General features: G+C 45.3%; 1 protein-coding gene across 4 annotated transcripts in view; it reads right to left on the bottom strand.

Annotated features, from left to right (window-relative positions):
* Positions 1–19,831, bottom strand: part of MMUT (methylmalonyl-CoA mutase) — a 30,696-nt gene that overhangs the window by 918 nt on the left and 9,947 nt on the right. For all 4 annotated transcript variants that reach the window (XM_075086596.1, XM_075086595.1, XM_075086594.1 and 1 more), the window contains exons 7-12: positions 19,264–19,375; positions 17,855–17,970; positions 17,084–17,199; positions 3,737–3,868; positions 1,101–1,248; positions 818–985 (exon numbers count right to left, since the gene is read on the bottom strand). In XM_075086596.1, the coding sequence (XP_074942697.1) occupies positions 818–985; positions 1,101–1,248; positions 3,737–3,868; positions 17,084–17,199; positions 17,855–17,970; positions 19,264–19,375 (792 nt within the window). The remainder of the gene's footprint in view (positions 1–817; positions 986–1,100; positions 1,249–3,736; positions 3,869–17,083; positions 17,200–17,854; positions 17,971–19,263; positions 19,376–19,831) is intronic.

The raw sequence follows: 19,831 nt of genomic DNA, 5'->3' as shown, positions 1-19,831 counted from the left end.
ATATAGGATACATTTTTCAGCCATGGGTTAGTAGCATCCCATTGAGAGATACTGGACAGAACACAGTTTGTCTTCTAGAGAAACACTACAAGTTTTGTTTAATTTCAAAGTGTGTCACTCCTGAACACTCAATTGATTAGGAAAGGAAGAAGTCTGGGAAAAGGGAGTAACAGGAGGTTTATAGACAGAAGATGACCCCAAAGGTGATACAGCCAGGCAAACTGTGGATGAGCTAAGGAAAATTTTAAGACAAAAGCACAGATCTGACGGCAAGGGAATGCAACAGACAGTTCAACAGTTTAGAGGAGAGCAGAGGGAATGCGAGGCAACACTGAGGCTTCATGACAGGGAACAGAAGATGCTAAACACTGAATGAGATGTGTAGCCTATAGGTGTTGGGACCCGCCAGGTGTCTTGTCACTAGATGTGGCTCTTCCGAACTATTACTGGAAGTCATAAAGTCTCTGAAGAAAGGAGCTAGCCTTTACCAGTAATGTGCAAGGTACTGGTAATCTGAAACAACAGAGCATAAAGAACATCTCCCTGAGGGTAATCTTTTCACAACACAACTTAATATTCCATCCAACAAACACTGTAAGTTAAACCAGGACACGGTGTACAGAAAACCGGATCAATGAGACCCGACAGCACTCTGCAACCATCTTGCAGATCTGCGCTGATCCCAGCGATGGTACGCAGCAGCCTTCAGCGCTGTAAATCCCCTCTGACATGAACAGAATACAGGAAATGGCTAAAAACAGCACAGACAGAAATAAAGCAGTCTCCTAGTCTTTATGGAAATGATGTTGACCCGTACCTGAGGTGGGATGACACCTCCACATATGACAAGAATGTCTGGCCGGCCAAGGGTGTTGAGTTCTTTGATGAGTTCGGGCACAAGAGTTTTATGACCTGCTGCAAGCGTGCTCACGCCAACGCAGTGCACGTCTGCATCGACCGCCTGCTGGGCCACCTCTCGAGGCGTCTGTACGGAAAGAGGATTACGGGACAAGTAATAGCCCCAGCCCGGCTGCTGAACAAGCATTAGAGGGAAAATCGCTGCACTTGAAATACATTGGACACCACTCAATCGGTCATACCTGGAAGAGGGGACCTATGTCCACATCAAAGCCAATGTCTGCAAATCCTGTAGCAATAACTTTGGCTCCTCTGTCATGGCCATCTTGACCCATCTTTGCAACAAGTATACGAGGCCTGCGCCCCTCACGATCCGTGAACTTGTTAACTCTGATTGAAAACACATATTGTATCATTGTAAGTCACTGAGAATCAACAGAATTATTTCCACAAATAAAAAAAGCACTGGTTGCAACTGTAGCATCAATTCTGTACCTCAAAGCAAAAGATCTTCTAAGTCATGGCTAGTCTGTGTACTTGGCATACTATGTCAACATTCAAGTTATATGATCACTAACTGATTTCTTGTAATCACTATCTTGAATAGTAAAACGTTCTTTTTTAAAGAAAACCATTCCACTACTTTTCTGCTTTGTAACAGACAAAATACTGAATTCTCTGAGGGTTTAATGAGCTGAATTACAGCTAAACAAAACACACTTTTTAGATTTTAAGAATAATTATGACCAATTATTTCAAAAGTACTTGCATGGACACAGGCTATAGAGACGGGTCCTAAACATCATACTGTGCGTCATCATTCACCTGGCACAAGTCTGTGCAGAAGAGGATCACTGTATCCCCCATTCTGTGCACTCGTCCCATGGCCTCCCTTTTTCTGGTTAGTGGCAGTTCAGATTTCTGGTGAGTGAAAGTGACGGTGTAACCACAGCCTCAGACATTAATCTTTCATCTTACTTCTCATTATCCACGTAACACCAGTACCACAGAATCACAGAGTGGTGGGTGTTGGAAGGGACCTCTGGAGCTCACCCTGTCCCACCCCTGCTGGAGCAGGCACCCCCAGAGCAGGGGGCACAGGGCCGCGTCCAGGCGGGGGGTGAATGTCTCCAGGGAAGGGACCCCACAGCCCCTCTGGGCAGCCTGTGCCCTTGCTCTGGCACCCGCACAGGGAAGGGGTTTTTCCTCATGTTTAAGTGGAACTTCCCGTGTTCCAGCTTGTGCCCGTGGCCCCTTGGCCTGTCGCTGGTCCTTGAGTGGGACACTAGGAGAACCACTGCTCATAAATAAAAGGGGTATTGGTTTTGGTTTTTAATATTGTACTGTTCTGAGCATTCTGTTAATGATGGAGTTGTCTGGTTTTGGTGCGCCTTGAAACCATATGCTGACCTGGCTGGGAGAATCGCTGTATGAACCCAGTGCCTTAGTTTGGGGGAAAGAGTGACTCTAGATAAAGCGTTTATCAGCACAGATTTGAACAGCCTCAGGAGAGGATTCCAGGACAGGAATATGCATCATGTAAAAGGGAAAAAAATAAGAACTTGGGCAGCTTAAAAAGGAATTATGTCAAGAGAGCCTGAAGAAACAGACTGACAAAGCTTCTGTTTGAGAATGTACAGGGGTTGGGCCTGCCTCTCTCTTCCTAAGGACTGCTGAGAATATCAGCGAAGCAGGTACTGAATTGATTTGTGATATCTTAAAATGTTTTTCTCTGTATTGTCTTCTGTTTCCATATTCTTGTTTTCTTACTTCCTCACCCACAGGCTCCTTCCCAACAAAACTAGTTCTCGGTGCTCTGAGCCTGCCAGGCTCAGACCACCTGCATTACTGCAACAGGGCTTGGTTTAAGTGTGGGCAAGTGTGAAATCACACTTCTGATGGCCTGGGCAAAGGTGACATGTAGTAAATCCAGTTTCATTACCATGTTTACTAACTGGCACACATGATCTTGGACATAAAGGCAGGTATGTAAAAATGGGAGCTACATCTTGATCCTTAAGGAATCAGTTCAGTTCAGTTTCATGTAAATGCATAATTACAAATACTTAAATTTAAATTAAAAAATGATGGTGACATCCCCCAGCACAACTACTTTCAAGTCAGGCTAATTGCGAAGCCATCGAGTATGTCCTTTTAAGACATCCTGTAACTCATTAATGTATAAGCCCCAACACGGCAGGGACTGATGAGCATCGATGCACATTACACCACCACCTGCTATGGCAGTTCAGTCTCTTCACCCAAGAGGACAGCAGCAAGGGCAGAAGCTGAGAAAAGGCATGAACAGGCACTGCTTTCACACATGCTACCATCTTCTGATGTTTTCTCCCTTGTGATACAAGTAAGTAACACCCGTAAGCTGGAAGCTGTATGTGGCTATCCAGGCAGATTTTAGCCTTACAATTTTAGGAACAGCAAGAGTGAAGTTGCAGAGGTGCCTTATGGGCAGAACAAAGCCAGGTTTTGCAAATATGAATTGCTGGAAATATCTGTAGAGATTACTATTACAGGTCTTCAAAAGAAGCAACCCAATGTATGGGGATTTCAGGCAATGTTTCTCAGCTTCTCAATCTCACGGCTGCCTAGTCTATTTGGACAAAATCCTCAAATCGTAACATCACCTCAGCAGATTTTGTTTGCAAGAAAATACAAGTTCAATTAAGTTTTGACTATTCTCTTCTTGCACTTATTTCTTGCACTTCTCATTCTGCTTACAGGGAGGAGAATGTGCAGATCTTTTGTTCTGGGGATGTCACTCAGGTTTGGGGAACGCTTTTTTAGGGCACGTGTGAGTAGCACATGTATCTAATGGATTAAATATGAGACTGTGTTCGGCTTCCTGGGAAGCTATTCTCACCTATTGATGGCATGAAGAATTTCATCACTCTCTCCAAACTCCTGGCGATAAGCTCCGCTCACCATTCGGTCACTGGCTTTATGCTCCCCAAACACCTTCTTCATGGCATCTGTTATTTCTCCAACAGTGCACCTAAGATACAGAAATAAAGTATTAATGCTATCAGGAGGCTTATATGAAAACAGAATACAGAAATCACTGGCAGTGGCCCAACTATTTGCCTTGCTGCAGGACAAATTCATTTACACTCGTTTCCCCTTTGGTGCTACAACTCTGAACATCTGACTCACCCCACTGTCATCCACTAATAGATCATGCAAGAGTATTTTTTGATAAAATACTGTTTGGCTGATGTAAGAAGTGATTTTACAAGTTGCAAGGCAACGGGGACCACTTCATGGCAAAATATTTCAGGAAACTTAATCAAATTTTCTCAACCGGGAATATTTTGGGGCTCATACTGCAAGATCTTGCATTTGGACTTGTTACTAAAATACAAAATACAAATCAAGAGGGGGAAAAAAAAAAGGAAGAACACACAGAAGAGACTGGAGCCTAACTTTTTAACTGTTTTGTTTGCCTTTCCCTTGTTGTTTTTATTTTAGAATTTCTTCTTCTCTACTCCTGACATAGCTCCCTTATCCACCAAGATGCGGAAGAATCTGGGAGATCCATTTACACGCACATTACATGCTTTGTTTGCTACTGGAGACACTGTGCATGTTAGAAGTAATACACATTCTACTGCTGCAGCACAAGTGCTAGAAGCAAGCTAGGATGTGCTGTGTTCTTGTACAAACATCAGAAATAACAGCCTCTGTCCCAAAGCATTTAAAAATCTCATGCTTAATGGATTCCACCTTTCTGTGTAAAATCTCTAGTGCAGACTGCACCAAAAAACCCCAGCGCTGTGCTCTAATTACAGTTGAACCCCCAACCATATACTTGATGAGAGGAACCTGCTTGGAAGGGAAAAACAACTCATCTGTGGAGAAAGATTCCACACCTTGAGTACTGTGTTCAGGTTTGGGCCCCTCGGGACAAGAAGGGCCTTGAGGGGCTGGAGCGTGTCCAGAGAAGGGCAACGGGGCTGGGGCAGGGTCTGGAGCACAAGTGTGCTGGGGGGCGGCTGAAGGAGCTGGGGCGGTTTAGCCTGGAGGAGGCTGAGGGGAGCCCTTCTCGCTCTCTGCAGCTGCCTGAAAGGAGGGTGTAGCGAGGCGGGGTCAGTCTCTTCTCCCAAGTAGCAATTGATAGGATGAGAGGAAATGGCCTCAAGCTGCGCCAGGGGAGGTTTAGGTTGGATATTAGGAAAAATTTCTCTACTGCAAGAGTGGTCAGGCATTGGAAGGGGCTGCCTAGAGAGGTGGGGGAGTCACCATCCCTGGAGGTATTTAACAGAACGGTAGATGTGGTGCTTGAGGACATGGTGGACTCGGCAGTGATAGGTTAGCGGTTGGACTCGATAATCTTAAGGGTCTTTTCCAACCTTAATGATTCTATGATTCTATGAAAGAGCAGTGCGGCTAGTAGCTCCATCATAGCAAGTTTCTTACATCTGGTATGAAATTAACTGGGATTCGGTACTGTGTAACAATTTTGGAGGTATGATACTGAGCTCCTGATGAAATCTTTCATCAAAAATATTTTGATGAAAATATTTTAGTATATGCTTGGATAGGAACAGACTAGAGAATTTGTGTATACTAAGAAATGAATACAGCTTGCTGCAAACTTTGTCAAAGGAAAGAAAGAAAAATACTGCTCTTATAAAACGCTTCAGAATTATGCTTAGAGAGACCAGACCCCACGCATTCAACTACTGCTCAGCACATTTCAAACCCCTGGAATTCACATTTTCTCCTGTCATATTGCATTTAACTATAAGCTACTCTGAGGCAAAATAAGGTTAAGCATCCTTGAAAGCTTTTACAGAAAAGTCCTCAAAGGATATTTGGACAAGATACAACTTCTAGTCCACACTTGTAGAAGGGGATGGCCAAACGACCTGTACTCAGTTTTCCTTCTGCTATTCACAGTTTCAGTAGCTATTATCTGTTTCCTACCGTATGCAGTGTGCCACACATCCAACGTAACAGAAAATGGATTTCTCCTGTATTAACTGAATCCTTCAGTAAATTTCAGAGATGTCACATTACTGACACAGTCTTGGACACTTCTTGTCATCACTCCACCCCCGCTTTCTGGATTTATATTTTTAAAGTTTCCTGCTTTTATCCATTTTCTTCCTCATCACACTAAGTAGTTCAGATCTGGATTTATGAGGATCATAGTCTAGAAAAGCAGCTAACGCAAAGTAATACCAAATTTATAATATCATAGAATCACAGAATTGTTTAGGTTTGAAAAGACCTTTAAGATCAAGTCCAACTGTTAACCTAACACCGCCAAGTCCACCACTAATCCATGTCCCCAGGCACCACACCCAAAAGTCTTTTAAATACCTCCAGGGATGGGGACTCCACCACCTCTCCGGGCAGCCTCTTCAAATGTGTGACAACACTTTGGTGAAGAAGTCTTTCCTAATATCCAATCTAAATCTCACCTGGTGCAACTTGAGGCCGGTTCCTCTCGTCCTGTCACTGGTGACTTGGGAGCAGAGACCAACCCCCCCCTCACTCCAGCCCCTCTCAGGCAGCTGCAGAGAGCGAGAAGGGCTCCCCTCAGCCCCCTCTTCTCCAGGCTAAACCCCCCCAGCTCCCTCAGCCGCCCCCCAGCACACTTGTGCTCCAGACCCTGCCCCAGCCCCGCTGCCCTTCTCTGGACACGCTCCAGCACCTCAAGGGCCTTCTTGTATCTGTATGGCTATGTGTGAACAGGACTTATCCTGATACTTTCTTTGGATTTATTTATTAGCAAGGATTTAGAAAGCATTAGTTATAAAGCAAACTGTCCATGATTGCACCAGAAATCATTGACATCACTATGTAATACTCTTAATTTTAACAGCACCTGTAAGATTTCAGAAAGCTTAGCAAGCACTACCTGAGTTACAATAGTTCTCAGACCTTACTCCTATATAATAATTTTTTTGTTTTTAAGGACATCTAAATAACCTTATTAAGATTACTGTTCTCTGATATTACTAACAAAAAATTGAAAAGTAAACTGCATAAGTGCTAGGTTAAGAGACTGCACCAAGGTTACAAAGCAAGTTTGCAGCAGACCAATATCTATGAACACCGCCTCCCTCTCAGAGTGCTAGACGTCACAGACTGCAGCCTGATGCAGATACATCCCACGCATAAACATTGACAACTTACGCCTGTGTAAACACTGCCTGCTTGCTGAAGGCTTACAGTGGCATAATATGTGTCCTCCCTTCTAGAGAAAACTAAGTTTAGATCAATCTTTCTCCTCCTTCTCTTTTGCAGAAGCAGCATCTGAGTATAACTTCAGTATTAAATCAAAGTGCAGCACACGTAGATATAGTTGTGTTGTGCTTTTCTGTTCTTATTATGTAAAAGGATGAATGAAAGTTTCATGTAATAAGTGAAAATAAATGGTTTGGACTATCAATTTTATTGAAGTATAATCTGGTGGCTAGGATTAAATTTTTTTGTGTACTGCACAAAATATGTAACATATCTCTCTCTTCCGCAAATACTGCTTCAGCAATCCCTTTAGAGTATTTTGAGAATTCCGCCCCAAGTCTCTGCAATGCTTTAAATCTAAAGTTCCTAAGTAACAATAGAGTTCAGCTTTTAAACAACTCGTGACTTTTTTCTTACTATTTACCAGTAAACAATTAAAAAAGAAATAATATCCCTGCTTAGTCCTGCTGTATCAATGGGTGCCATCTATGCAGCCACAGTGGAATAACTCCACCTGGAGCCAAGAAAACAGCCTCTCTTCTTAACAGGAGAGGAAAAGCATATTTTTAATGATGATTACGCTTTTCTTTAATCAGCTAGTCGTAACATTGGACAAGTTCCTTAAAATCTGGATATATAAAACCCCTCTCATTTCTGCTTATCCTTACAGCAAAACTTGGTTCTTGAGACAATAATTTTCACTTCATTATTATAAAACTTAAGTAGCATAAGCAACAATTCTTATTATTAATTTACAGTTTTTTCAATGCATGCTGATAAAAACCTACTAGACAATTATGCAAAATTGACAGAACAGAATTCACTTTGCCTTTATTGTATAAATTTGCGTTTCCTTCACATTTATCTTGTGTGGAACTGCATGGTCTTTTAGCACCCTGTGTTTTGGGATAGCAGGTAATTTACAACCTAATCTGTGGTTTGAAGTAAATTTAAAATTTTGCAGTGGAGACCAAAGATAGCTATATTCACCATTTTTGTGTTGTATTAGCCTACAGCCCTTACAGCACGTCTTGTGGCAAGGACAGCATGTTTGTACATAAACTACAGCCTGCATCCTAGGAAATTCTGCACTGCTCAGAACTACTGTCGACCAACTGTGCTATATCAGAGCCCTCAACCGTTCAGAGATTCCCTGAGCCTCCTCAAAAGCAGGGAATTTCCAAATAAGAGGAGCCTGGCTCTTTGCTAAGCTTTTGGGCAATACAACAAGGGATGAAATACAACCACAGCTGTGATGGCCAGAGAGGATATCGTTCAATTCAGTGTGTCCTACCAGGCACAGGATCTATCTCCGCTAGCAATCTGTGCTATGACGTTCTCCCAGTGGTTCACAACTGGCTGTAGATGTGTGCTGGTTTTGGCTGAGAAGGGGTTAATTCTCCTCACTGTGGGGGTCAGCTACCTTTCCAGCTTCCCGCGCTCTGCCGCGTGGCGTGGCAGGGGGGGCTGGGAGGGGCAGGGCCATGGTGGGGGCGGCTGACCCCGACTGGCCAATGGCAGGTTCATTCCATACCATGTGACACCATGACCAGTATATTGAGGGGGGGCAGTGGCAGCGCGCAGGCGGCGCGGCGTCGGGTCGGCGGGCGGCGAGCGGCTGCGGCGCGTGCGGTTTGTTCCGGCGGTTCGTTCCCCCTCTCCCCTCCCTTCCCCCCTCCCCCGGGGCTTTGCGCCTCTCGTTGTTCTCCTTCACATTGCATTTCTACTGTTGTTTCTTTTAATTTTCATTATTAAACTGTTCTTATCCCAACCCACGAGCGTTACCCTTCTGATTCTCTCCCCCATCTACCGGTGGGGGAGTGAGCGAGCGACTGTGTGGGGCTGAGCTGCCGCTAAACCACGACAGTCTTTTTGGCGCCCAACGTGGGGCACGAGGGTTGGAGATAACAACAGCTGCTGGTCACAGCACCATGTTGTCCTTTTTGCAGTGGGTGTTAAAAATCGGTGTTGGTTGTTTGAGTCTGCTGTGTTCTGCTGTGATTAGTAATGTTTTGCCTACGAGATTTGTTATACAAACACTCGTTTTCAGCTTTACCTGGTATTTGGGGTTTTTGCTGAAACCGTTACTGTACTTCGGATACCACCTTGTTGAGGCAATTAGCAATTATACCTCCTCCTCTGAGAGATTTTATATGGAGGAAATACAGAATAATACCTTTGCAACTTTGTTCTATGATGTCTGTGCCTTTGTTACAACAACGTTTTTGTATCTTGAACATCCTTGGGTGGTTAAGGTGCAGTCATTGTTAGTTTTTGGGCATGTTGTTTTGGTTTTGACTAAGCAACTTAAGAATATCACCCAGAAATCTGCCCCGAGGCTTGATAGTTACGAGTGGCAGGGCATGTGGGATAGCATGGGCAAATACCTAGGGCAGTGGGCACCCCCAGTGTTTTGGAGTTTCACCCCCGAGCAAGTGCAGAATCCTAAAAAACTAGTAGAATATTTGGAGAAAGTATGTTGTTACGCTGGGAACTCCAGAGAGACACAGATAACTGCAACGTGCTGGGGTCTGGCCCATGCATACCGAGCCCTGCTCAACAGTATTCAGTGCCCCCAGGGGGAAGAGAATGTCTCTGGATTGAAATGCAAAGTGACTGGCACTGTAGACAATCCAGCCCTGACAACAGGCACTGCAGCCACTCAAACCCCCACAACAAGTACCGGAGCTAGCTCAGAAAATAAACCCGTACCAGTATCAGTTGCCCCCATACATAAGACGAAATATTGGAAGCGGACATCAACCCGTTTAGAACGGGATGATGAAGAACCAGGGCCATCGCGGGGAGAGGAGGGAGAAGTAATAAATGAAATAGAGACCACCCGATCCCTGTCCTTAAGCGAGTTGCGAGATATGCGAAAAGATTATAGCCGTCGTTCAGGTGAGCACATTGCCACCTGGCTGCTCCGATGCTGGGATAATGGGGCCAGTAGCCTGGAACTAGAGGGAAAAGAAGCCAAAAAATTGGGATCCCTTTCTGGGGAAGGGGGCGTTGACAAAGCAATTGGAAAAAAACCACAAGCCCTCAGCCTCTGGAGGCGACTCCTGTCTGGAGTGAAGGAAAGGTATCCCTTTAAAGAAGATGTTACATATCGCCCAGGAAAATGGACAACTATGGAGAAAGGCATCCAGTATCTCAGGGAATTAGCTGTGTTTGAGGTGATTTATGGTGACCTGGATGATCAACGGTCATCCAAAGATCCAGATGAAGCCGAGTGCACACGACCCATGTGGCGGAAGTTTGTACGGAGCGCACCATCTTCGCATGCAAACTCATTGGCAGTGATGTCCTGGAAAGATGACGAGACACCAACGGTGGCAGAGGTGATAGATAGGCTCCGGGATTATGACACAAATATCTCTTCCTCGCTTGTCTCTGCTGTGGAGAAACTATCCCAAGAGGTCCAGCAACTCAAAGAAGATCTGTCCTACTCCCCACCTCGACAGAGCAGTGTCTCAGCTGTTAGGAATAAGCGTCCTTTGGCTCAAAGAAGGGGATACACACCACGGGCCACCCTATGGTTCTACCTGCGTGACCACGGAGAGGACATGATGAGGTGGGATGGCAAGCCTACTTCGACCCTACAGGCACGAGTACATGAACTGCAAGGAAGAACAGTCACTCAGGGAGGCTCTTCCAGGAAAGCTGCTGCTCCAGTTTCCAGCGAGCAAGTCCCCAGACAGAGGAGTAGAAGCGCAGATTTTATTTCTAAGTGTAATAGAGGGACTCCTGATTCACATTTACAGGAAGTGAGTTGTGACTGCCATGATCAGGACTAGAGGGGCCCTGCCTCCAGCCGGGTGGAGGAAAGGGATAACCGGGCTTACTGGACTGTGTGGATCCGATGGCCTGGCACGTCCGACCCACAGGAGTATAAAGCTTTAGTGGACACCGGCGCACAGTGCACCTTAATGCCATCAAACTATATAGGGGCAGAACCCATCAGCATTGCTGGAGTGACAGGGGGATCCCAAGAGCTAACTGTATTGGAGGCCGAAGTGAGCCTAACTGGCAATGAGTGGCAGAAGCACCCCATTGTGACTGGCCCAGAGGCTCCGTGCATCCTTGGTATAGACTACCTCAGGAGAGGGTATTTCAAGGACCCAAAAGGTTACAAGTGGGCTTTTGGTGTAGCTGCCTTGGAGACGGAGGAAACTGAACAGCTGTCTACCTTGCCCGGTCTCTCAAAGGACCCTTCTGTGGTGGGGTTGCTGAAGGTCAAAGAACAACAGGTGCCAATCGCCACCACAACAGTGCACCGGCGGCAATATCGCACCAACAGAGACTCTCTGATCCCCATCCATAAACTCATTCACCAACTGAGGAGCCAAGGAGTCATCAGTAAGACCCACTCACCCTTTAACAGTCCCATATGGCCAGTCCGGAAGTCTAATGGAGAGTGGAGACTAACAGTAGACTATCGTGGCCTGAATGAAGTCACTCCACCGTTGAGTGCTGCTGTGCCAGACATGCTAGAACTTCAATACGAACTGGAGTCAAAGGCGGCCAAGTGGTATGCCACAATTGATATTGCTAATGCATTCTTCTCAATCCCTCTGGCAGCAGAGTGCAGGCCACAGTTTGCTTTCACATGGAGGGGCGTCCAGTACACCTGGAATCGACTGCCCCAGGGGTGGAAACACAGTCCTACCATTTGCCATGGACTGATTCAGACTGTACTGGAACAGGGAGAAGCTCCAGAACACCTTCAATACATTGATGACATCATTGTGTGGGGCAGCACAGCAGAAGAAGTTTTTGAGAAAGGTGAGAAAATAGTCCAAATCCTTCTGAAAGCTGGTTTTGCCATAAAACAAAGTAAGGTGAAGGGACCTGCACGAGAAATCCAGTTCTTAGGAATTAAATGGCAAGACGGTCGTCGTCAGATTCCAATGGATGTGATCAACAAAATAGCAGCCATGTCTCCACCAACTAGCAAAAAGGAAACACAAGCTTTCTTGGGCGTTGTGGGTTTTTGGAGAATGCATATTCCAAATTACAGTCTGATCGTGAGCCCTCTCTATCAAGTGACCCGGAAAAAGAATGATTTCAAATGGGGCCCTGAGCAACGACAAGCCTTTGAACAGATTAAACGAGAAATAGTCCATGCAGTAGCTCTTGGGCCAGTCCGGGCAGGACAAGATGTAAAAAATGTGCTCTACACTGCAGCCGGGGAGAATGGCCCTACCTGGAGTCTCTGGCAGAAAGCACCTGGGGAGACCCGGGGTCGACCCCTAGGGTTTTGGAGTCGGGGATACAGAGGGTCTGAAGCCCGCTATACTCCAACTGAAAAAGAGATATTGGCAGCATATGAAGGGGTTCGAGCTGCTTCAGAAGTGGTTGGTACTGAAGCACAGTTGCTCCTGGCACCCCGACTGCCAGTGCTGGGCTGGATGTTCAAAGGAAACATCCCCTCTACACACCATGCAACTGATGCTACGTGGAGTAAATGGGTTGCACTGATCACCCAGCGGGCTCGAGTAGGAAACCCCAGTCGCCCAGGAATCTTGGAAGTGATTATGGACTGGCCAGAAGGCAAAGATTTTGGATTATCACCAGAGGAGGAGGTGACACGTGCTGAAGAAGCCCCACTGTATAACAAACTGCCAGCAGATGAGAAGCAATATGCCCTGTTCACTGATGGGTCCTGTCGCCTTGTGGGAAAGCACCGGAGATGGAAGGCTGCTGTATGGAGTCCTACACGACAAGTAGCAGAAACTGCTGAAGGAGAAGGTGAATCGAGCCAGTTTGCAGAGGTAAAGGCCATCCAGCTGGCCTTAGACATCGCTGAACGGGAAAAGTGGCCAGTGCTCTATCTCTATACTGACTCCTGGATGGTGGCAAATGCCCTGTGGGGCTGGCTGCAGCAATGGAAGCAAAGCAACTGGCAGCGCAGAGGCAAACCCATCTGGGCTGCCACATTGTGGCAAGATATTGCTGCCCGGGTAGAGAAACTGGTTGTAAAGGTACGGCATGTGGATGCTCACGTCCCCAAGAGTCGGGCCACTGAAGAACATCGAAACAACCAGCAGGTAGATCGGGCTGCCAAGATTGAAGTGGCTGAGGTGGATCTGGACTGGCAGCATAAGGGTGAACTATTTCTAGCTCGGTGGGCCCATGACACCTCAGGCCATCAAGGGAGAGATGCAACATACAGGTGGGCTCGTGATCGAGGGGTGGACTTGACCATGGGTATTATTGCACAGGTTATCCACGAATGTGACACATGCGCTGCAATCAAGCAAGCGAAGCGGGTAAAGCCTCTGTGGTATGGGGGACGATGGCTGAAATATAAATATGGGGAGGCCTGGCAAATTGACTATATCACACTCCCACAGACCCGCCAAGGCAAGCGCCATGTGCTTACAATGGTAGAAACAACGACTGGCTGGCTGGAAACATATCCTGTCCCCCACGCCACTGCCCGGAACACTATCCTGGGTCTTGAGAAACAAGTCCTGTGGCGACATGGCACCCCAGAGAGGATTGAGTCAGACAATGGGACTCATTTCCGAAATAGCCTCATAGACACCTGGGCCAAAGAGCACGGCATTGAGTGGGTGTATCACATCCCCTATCACGCACCAGCCTCTGGGAAAATTGAAAGGTACAATGGACTGTTAAAAACCACACTGAGAGCAATGGGGGGTGGGACATTCAAGCACTGGGATACACATTTAGCGAAAGCCACGTGGTTAGTCAACACGAGGGGATCTGCCAACCGAGCTGGCCCTGCCCAGTCAGAAATCCTACATACTGTGGAAGGGGATAGAGTCCCTGTAGTGCACACAAAAAGTATGCTGGGCAAAACAGTCTGGGTTCTTCCTGCCTCTGGCAAAGGCAAACCCATTCGTGGGATTGTTTTTGCTCGAGGACCTGGGTGCACTTGGTGGGTGATGCGGGAGGATGGAGAAATCCGATGTGTGCCTCAAGGGGATTTGATTTTGGGTGAAAACAGTCAATGAACTGAATGGCACAATGTGAACTGCTATATAATATTGTGTGTCACCTCTGTGTTGTATCAATGATATCAGAGTACGAGCCTCCCAACCCATGGAAGATCAACTATGAAACAAGCCGTGCAGCAGTGATGGAACGATGACTGACTCGGTATGCAGCAACCCAACGCCACACACCATCTCTCCCACCCGGAAAGACTGATACAACAGATGGAGCCCAGAGTCATGGACTGCGTGAACTCAATGGACATTTTAATGGACATTTTACAGGGAAGATCCATGAACTAAGGGAATGATGTCTGTGTATTATGTTAAAGGATGGGAAGGGGAGGGGTGGTGGTTGGTACGGTTGTATTGCATCATATGGGACCTGGGCATGGTGTAAGTGGTATGGAATAAGGGGTGGAGAATGTGCTGGTTTTGGCTGAGAAGGGGTTAATTCTCCTCACTGTGGGGGTCAGCTACCTTTCCAGCTTCCCGCGCTCTGCCGCGTGGCGTGGCAGGGGGGGCTGGGAGGGGCAGGGCCATGGTGGGGGCGGCTGACCCCGACTGGCCAATGGCAGGTTCATTCCATACCATGTGACACCATGACCAGTATATTGAGGGGGGGCAGTGGCAGCGCGCAGGCGGCGCGGCGTCGGGTCGGCGGGCGGCGAGCGGCTGCGGCGCGTGCGGTTTGTTCCGGCGGTTCGTTCCCCCTCTCCCCTCCCTTCCCCCCTCCCCCGGGGCTTTGCGCCTCTCGTTGTTCTCCTTCACATTGCATTTCTACTGTTGTTTCTTTTAATTTTCATTATTAAACTGTTCTTATCCCAACCCACGAGCGTTACCCTTCTGATTCTCTCCCCCATCTACCGGTGGGGGAGTGAGCGAGCGACTGTGTGGGGCTGAGCTGCCGCTAAACCACGACAAGATGCTATGCTGCACAAATACAAGCTCGAAGAAAGAAAGTCAATGACCATAATGTGCCTGTTAGGACTGTCACCTTCTGTCTGCTCAGTCTCACACTACTGCCGCTGCTTGTCGGCATTTCACCAGTAACAAGAGGTAGCACTGAGTGGTCAGGTGACAAAGTACCATGAGGACACAGACTGGTCAGACAAAGAAGCAGCTCTACATGCTACATTGCACTTTGTGCCTTCCTTTTCCATCACTCATAGCGGGCACAGCAGGAACAGCAAGTCTGGAGAGGGACAGAAAAACAGCACCGCAGATGAAAGAGATGAGGAAGAACTTAGCATAATCTGTCTCATAGCCCTACCCAACTACCCCCGTTTTCCTGGAACATGGCTTCTCACGAGAAAGGAGGCACAGAAGGGAGCTAGTACTGTTCCTGTTCCCTACCACCTTCAGCCTGCCTTATTACTTTGCTTACAATAATAAAATGACTTTTCTACTTGCACTTGTCAGTGCTGAAATCTCCATTTTAGTCCCTGGAGTCTTTTCCATAGTTCAGTGCTGAAAACTCTGTGCTACTCCTTTTATTTCAATTGAGTTATATTACCTGACTTCATGCTTAAAACCCATCATTTTCCATTCATTAGGAGACAGGCATCTGTCACTCATGTGCTGGTTATACTGGCCTACTTGTCTACTACCAGTAAAGGATGAACGTGATCACTCGAAAATCTTTTCCCACGTTGCCCTTAACAGAAGGGCTCCCGTAAATGTTCACAGACCTCACAATCCTCCTTCAAACACTCTTTATCAGATGCCATGACAACTTCTCTGTGTGGTCATGTCCCACACATAGTTTTGGGGCAGAGGTAGGTTTTGCATTTGCAACTTACAAAGCAGATCTGCGGTCCATTAATGCTTTTACAAGTAATAAAACCAAGGTCACCAAGGAGAGAAACTAGCACTTAACTGGTCAATTTTGATACAGAATATATGAATCCCTGGTGAATCCAACACTCCCCTCCCGTGACCTTTACAGTTCAAAGACAGGTGTAAACATGCTGCTGGAAAATTGTTACAAGCTCCCCGTGGGAGAAAATGTATCAAAATATGGCTGTTAAGTGTTCAGGGAATGGGAATGAAGGAATTTGAGACATCACAGTAAAAACAGGGGAGCGTCCCAATAAGGAGAGAATTTGGTTTGCTCAGTTTTGGGGCATTTAGTTAATTAAGGAACAGACAAATAGGACACCAGAGGGAAATTTTTCACAGTGAGGACAGTCAACCATTGGAATAAACTCCCCAGGGAAGTGGTTGACTCGGCCACGTTGGACACCTGCAAGAGTCAGCTGGACAGGGTGCTGGGCCATCTTGTTTAGACTCTGCTCTTCCTAGAAAGGTTGGACCAGATGATCCCTGAGGTCCCTCCCAACCTGGGATTCTGTGATTCTATTCTCGAGACTGACGCTTACTTCCGATTCTCTCCCCGGTCCAACAGGGGTGGGGGGAGTCAGCGATCAGCTCTGTGGTGTTTAGTTGCTGACTGAGGCTGAACCACTTTGAAGCAGGAATGAAAATAGTCTTAAAGCACCTTAGGTGAAAAAAGTAATTGTTCCACTGGACTCGGAAGGATGACTCACTGCTCTACTCAAGAGCATCTTCTACATCTTTGCCTGACTAAGCAAATGTATTTCTCCTTCAGTCAAAAAATGCTTTCACACCAATCTGTGGTGCAAGAAAGGACGAAGCAACAGACCGTGATAAGACTGTGAATATCCATTTTCACACCTCAGACACTTCTTAAGCTCCCTGACCTATGAAACAGCAGGGTGACGGAGAAACCTAGTTACGTCCTGAAACTGGTAAAGAGTCTGAGTTGTAAACAACACGAACGGCAGAATTTCATATGACATTCTTTGTAGCCATACTGTTCTTTGTGAGAAATTAAAACACAGCCTTATGAGACACTAAAATGTAACAGTCTACCTTTCAATGCCAGCTGTGGCCATCTTTCACTTCCACCTCTGAAAACAAATGGAAGACACCAACCTCACTGACTTCATACCCAAGAACAGTTAAAAGGTGAAAACAAACCATTGACTTTTCAACAGCAGTTGGATATTCACCCCCACCCTCAATACCTCGAACGTGCTGCTTCCACTGCAAGCGCAAGTAAGTTGCCTTCCCCGGTAGCAGCACACTGTGTTAGAGCAGCAAGACATTGCTGGGCTGCTGCTTGATCTCTGCTAGCCTTCACCTACAGTGGAGGAGAAAAACATGAAGTTAAAACAAACTTCAAAGTGAGCTGGGAAGTCAGGCTTGTAAGACTTTCTGATTTCAAATATTAATTCTGAAGGCGTGGAATTGTCAACTGACAATACATGCTATATATTTCAACGAGATCAGAAGTAAAAAGGTATCTCAGACCTTCAAACGTGTGTACAAGCCCACGAAATAACTCTAAAACCATTTTATCTACATTTTCACTAATTATGAAGGTGGATGTTGATTTCTCGTTCTATAACCCTCTCCCTTAATAGCACTTGACAAGCTACACCAAATAGTCCGAGCGATTAAGAAACGTTACGTGCTTTTAGAGCAAAACATTGCATAGCTATTTTCTCTGATTTTCCGAAATGCAAAGTTCTCAATTTTGAAAGGTTAGCCATATATTCATGAGACTATCTGAAATACAATGATTAAAACCAAATGAACCTAACAAAAACATTCGTTTAGATGCCAATACTGTGTTTCTGCCAACCTCCAAGCAAAGCTGAACAGAAATCTAGCTTCCCTGCTAAAGACTAGAGTGGATTCTCAGAAATTTGCAGGTCAAGTTCTTGGCAAGCCACCTTTACTCAAGTTCTATCTGCAATTATAAGAATTTTCATTTTTAAGAAGGCAGTTCCCACCTTATTAATCTTCTCGATCTGCTTGCTACGGACTGAAGTATTATCAATAGCCAGAACTTCGACTGTCTCCTCTTTTTCTAGCTGATGCTTGTTTACTCCAACAATTACTTCAGACCCTATTTCCAGTGGAAACACCAGAAACTCAGAATACATTTGCAAGCTACTGTAAAAAGACACAATATTAATAGGACAAGAAAACTTTGAGCTTTACAATGCAGTGCTTTGCTTTATAACTATATATATTTCAAATACTTAAAATTTGTTCTTTTAGGAAGGACTTAAGTCTGTACTTTCCATATTTTAGGATGAGAGAGAGGATTAGCTGCATGAACATTCAACTCAGTGAACACTGGGCCAGAGAGAAGATTTCAAATAGAACAATACTTACCTTACAAGCTGATTTAGTAATGAGTCACCAATATACGTTAGCTATTTTTCTCTTTTTAAGTTACATAACCTAATCTCACAGAATTAAACTGAAATGCTAGTCTCCTGCACTGCTCTGCATTTATTTTTCTGATGTACCAGATAAATAAGAATGTGGAGCTCCTACCTAAAACTACTCCATGTGAATAAACATGAATTTATCATGCTGGAAAATTGTATTTTAGCTTTTAGCCAGTATGAACTTAACAACCATTTCTATTTGCAGCGCCTGATAACATTACTACACTTTTCAAAGCAATATGAAGTAATTTACCTTGGGGGAGAAAACACAGAACTTGATTATTATTCTTTACTGGTTTTTAATTAGAGACCTGCTTCAGATTTTCAAATTTGAATTCAATTTTGTTTGGAGGATCCAAATCCTCCAAACCAAAAAATTCATGTAACTTCTTTCATGTGCAAGTTATCCCTAGTTTCTGTTACTGGACTGCTACTGGAATGCGGACTAGAGCTATGAGCACACATGAACACACATCTCCACATATAGCTGCTATATATGTACACATGCATATACACATATATATGTATCTCACAAAGAAAGACCTGTATCCGAGATGACTGCATTGGGCAGTTCTGAGGCAAAGCCAGGCATTTGGCCAGATACATTCAATATCTCCACCTGCTGGCGGTCATGCTTTTGAATTCAGGAATCGCAGTTTCAAGTTACTATCACAAAAGAAGCAATTAACTACTGAAGGCCCAAAACACTCCTTTAAAATCGTCTTTCTAGAGCTTTGTCTAATCTAGTCTTAAATATGTCAAGCAAGACTGTTTTCATACTGGTACTGCTATCTCTTTCCAGAAGCCTTCACTGACATAAAACTATCACCAATTTATCACTCACAATATGCTACTCTTAAACGACGAAGAAAAAAAAAACCACTGAAAAAGTGTGTAAAAAACCTTTATACAATGGTATTCTATTGGCAGTTTTCCTCCTCTTTCATGTCCCTGCTCCCTACCCGAGTCAATCCTGGCTTGTCTTCGAGCTGCACACTCTTCAATACGAAGTTTGGGAATCCCCTCGGCGACAGCTTTGGCCATTCCACCCATTTCTTCTATCTCCTCAACAAGCTGAGAAATTAAGAGGATTGAGAAACTGCATAGTAACAAGGTTCACAAAACGAACTTTGCACTTGTACTACCACCCAAATTGTTATTATACCTATACATACAGTCCTGTGCTCTAAAAGCATGTTTCCTATCTCCGTGTCCCTGACTCCAGGTTTTGGTATAAATTAAGAGACATCTCAAACAAAAGACTATTTTTACTACCAGAACTCCATTAAGTCAAACAACAGTGCATGGCATATTGTTCAACCAGTAACACCCATGGCTGAAAAGACTTAAAATTTGAAACCTTGACTGTGCACCGATTTCTGTGGGGCAACCAGCCCTTATGGTTACATGTATGCAAATACAAAGAAACTGAAAAAAGCCACGGTCAGTTCTCTGAAAAATACACCCTTCAAAGACATTTCTCAAAACTCCTATACCTAAAATTCTCCCACAAAGCATAAAAGGTTATGC

The sequence above is a fragment of the Phalacrocorax aristotelis genome, chromosome 3, assembly GCF_949628215.1.
Source record: "Phalacrocorax aristotelis chromosome 3, bGulAri2.1, whole genome shotgun sequence".
Classification (NCBI taxonomy): Eukaryota; Metazoa; Chordata; class Aves; order Suliformes; family Phalacrocoracidae; genus Phalacrocorax; species Phalacrocorax aristotelis.
The sequence above is the reverse complement of the archived record's forward strand: the minus strand, read 5'-3'. Positions and strand labels throughout refer to the sequence as shown.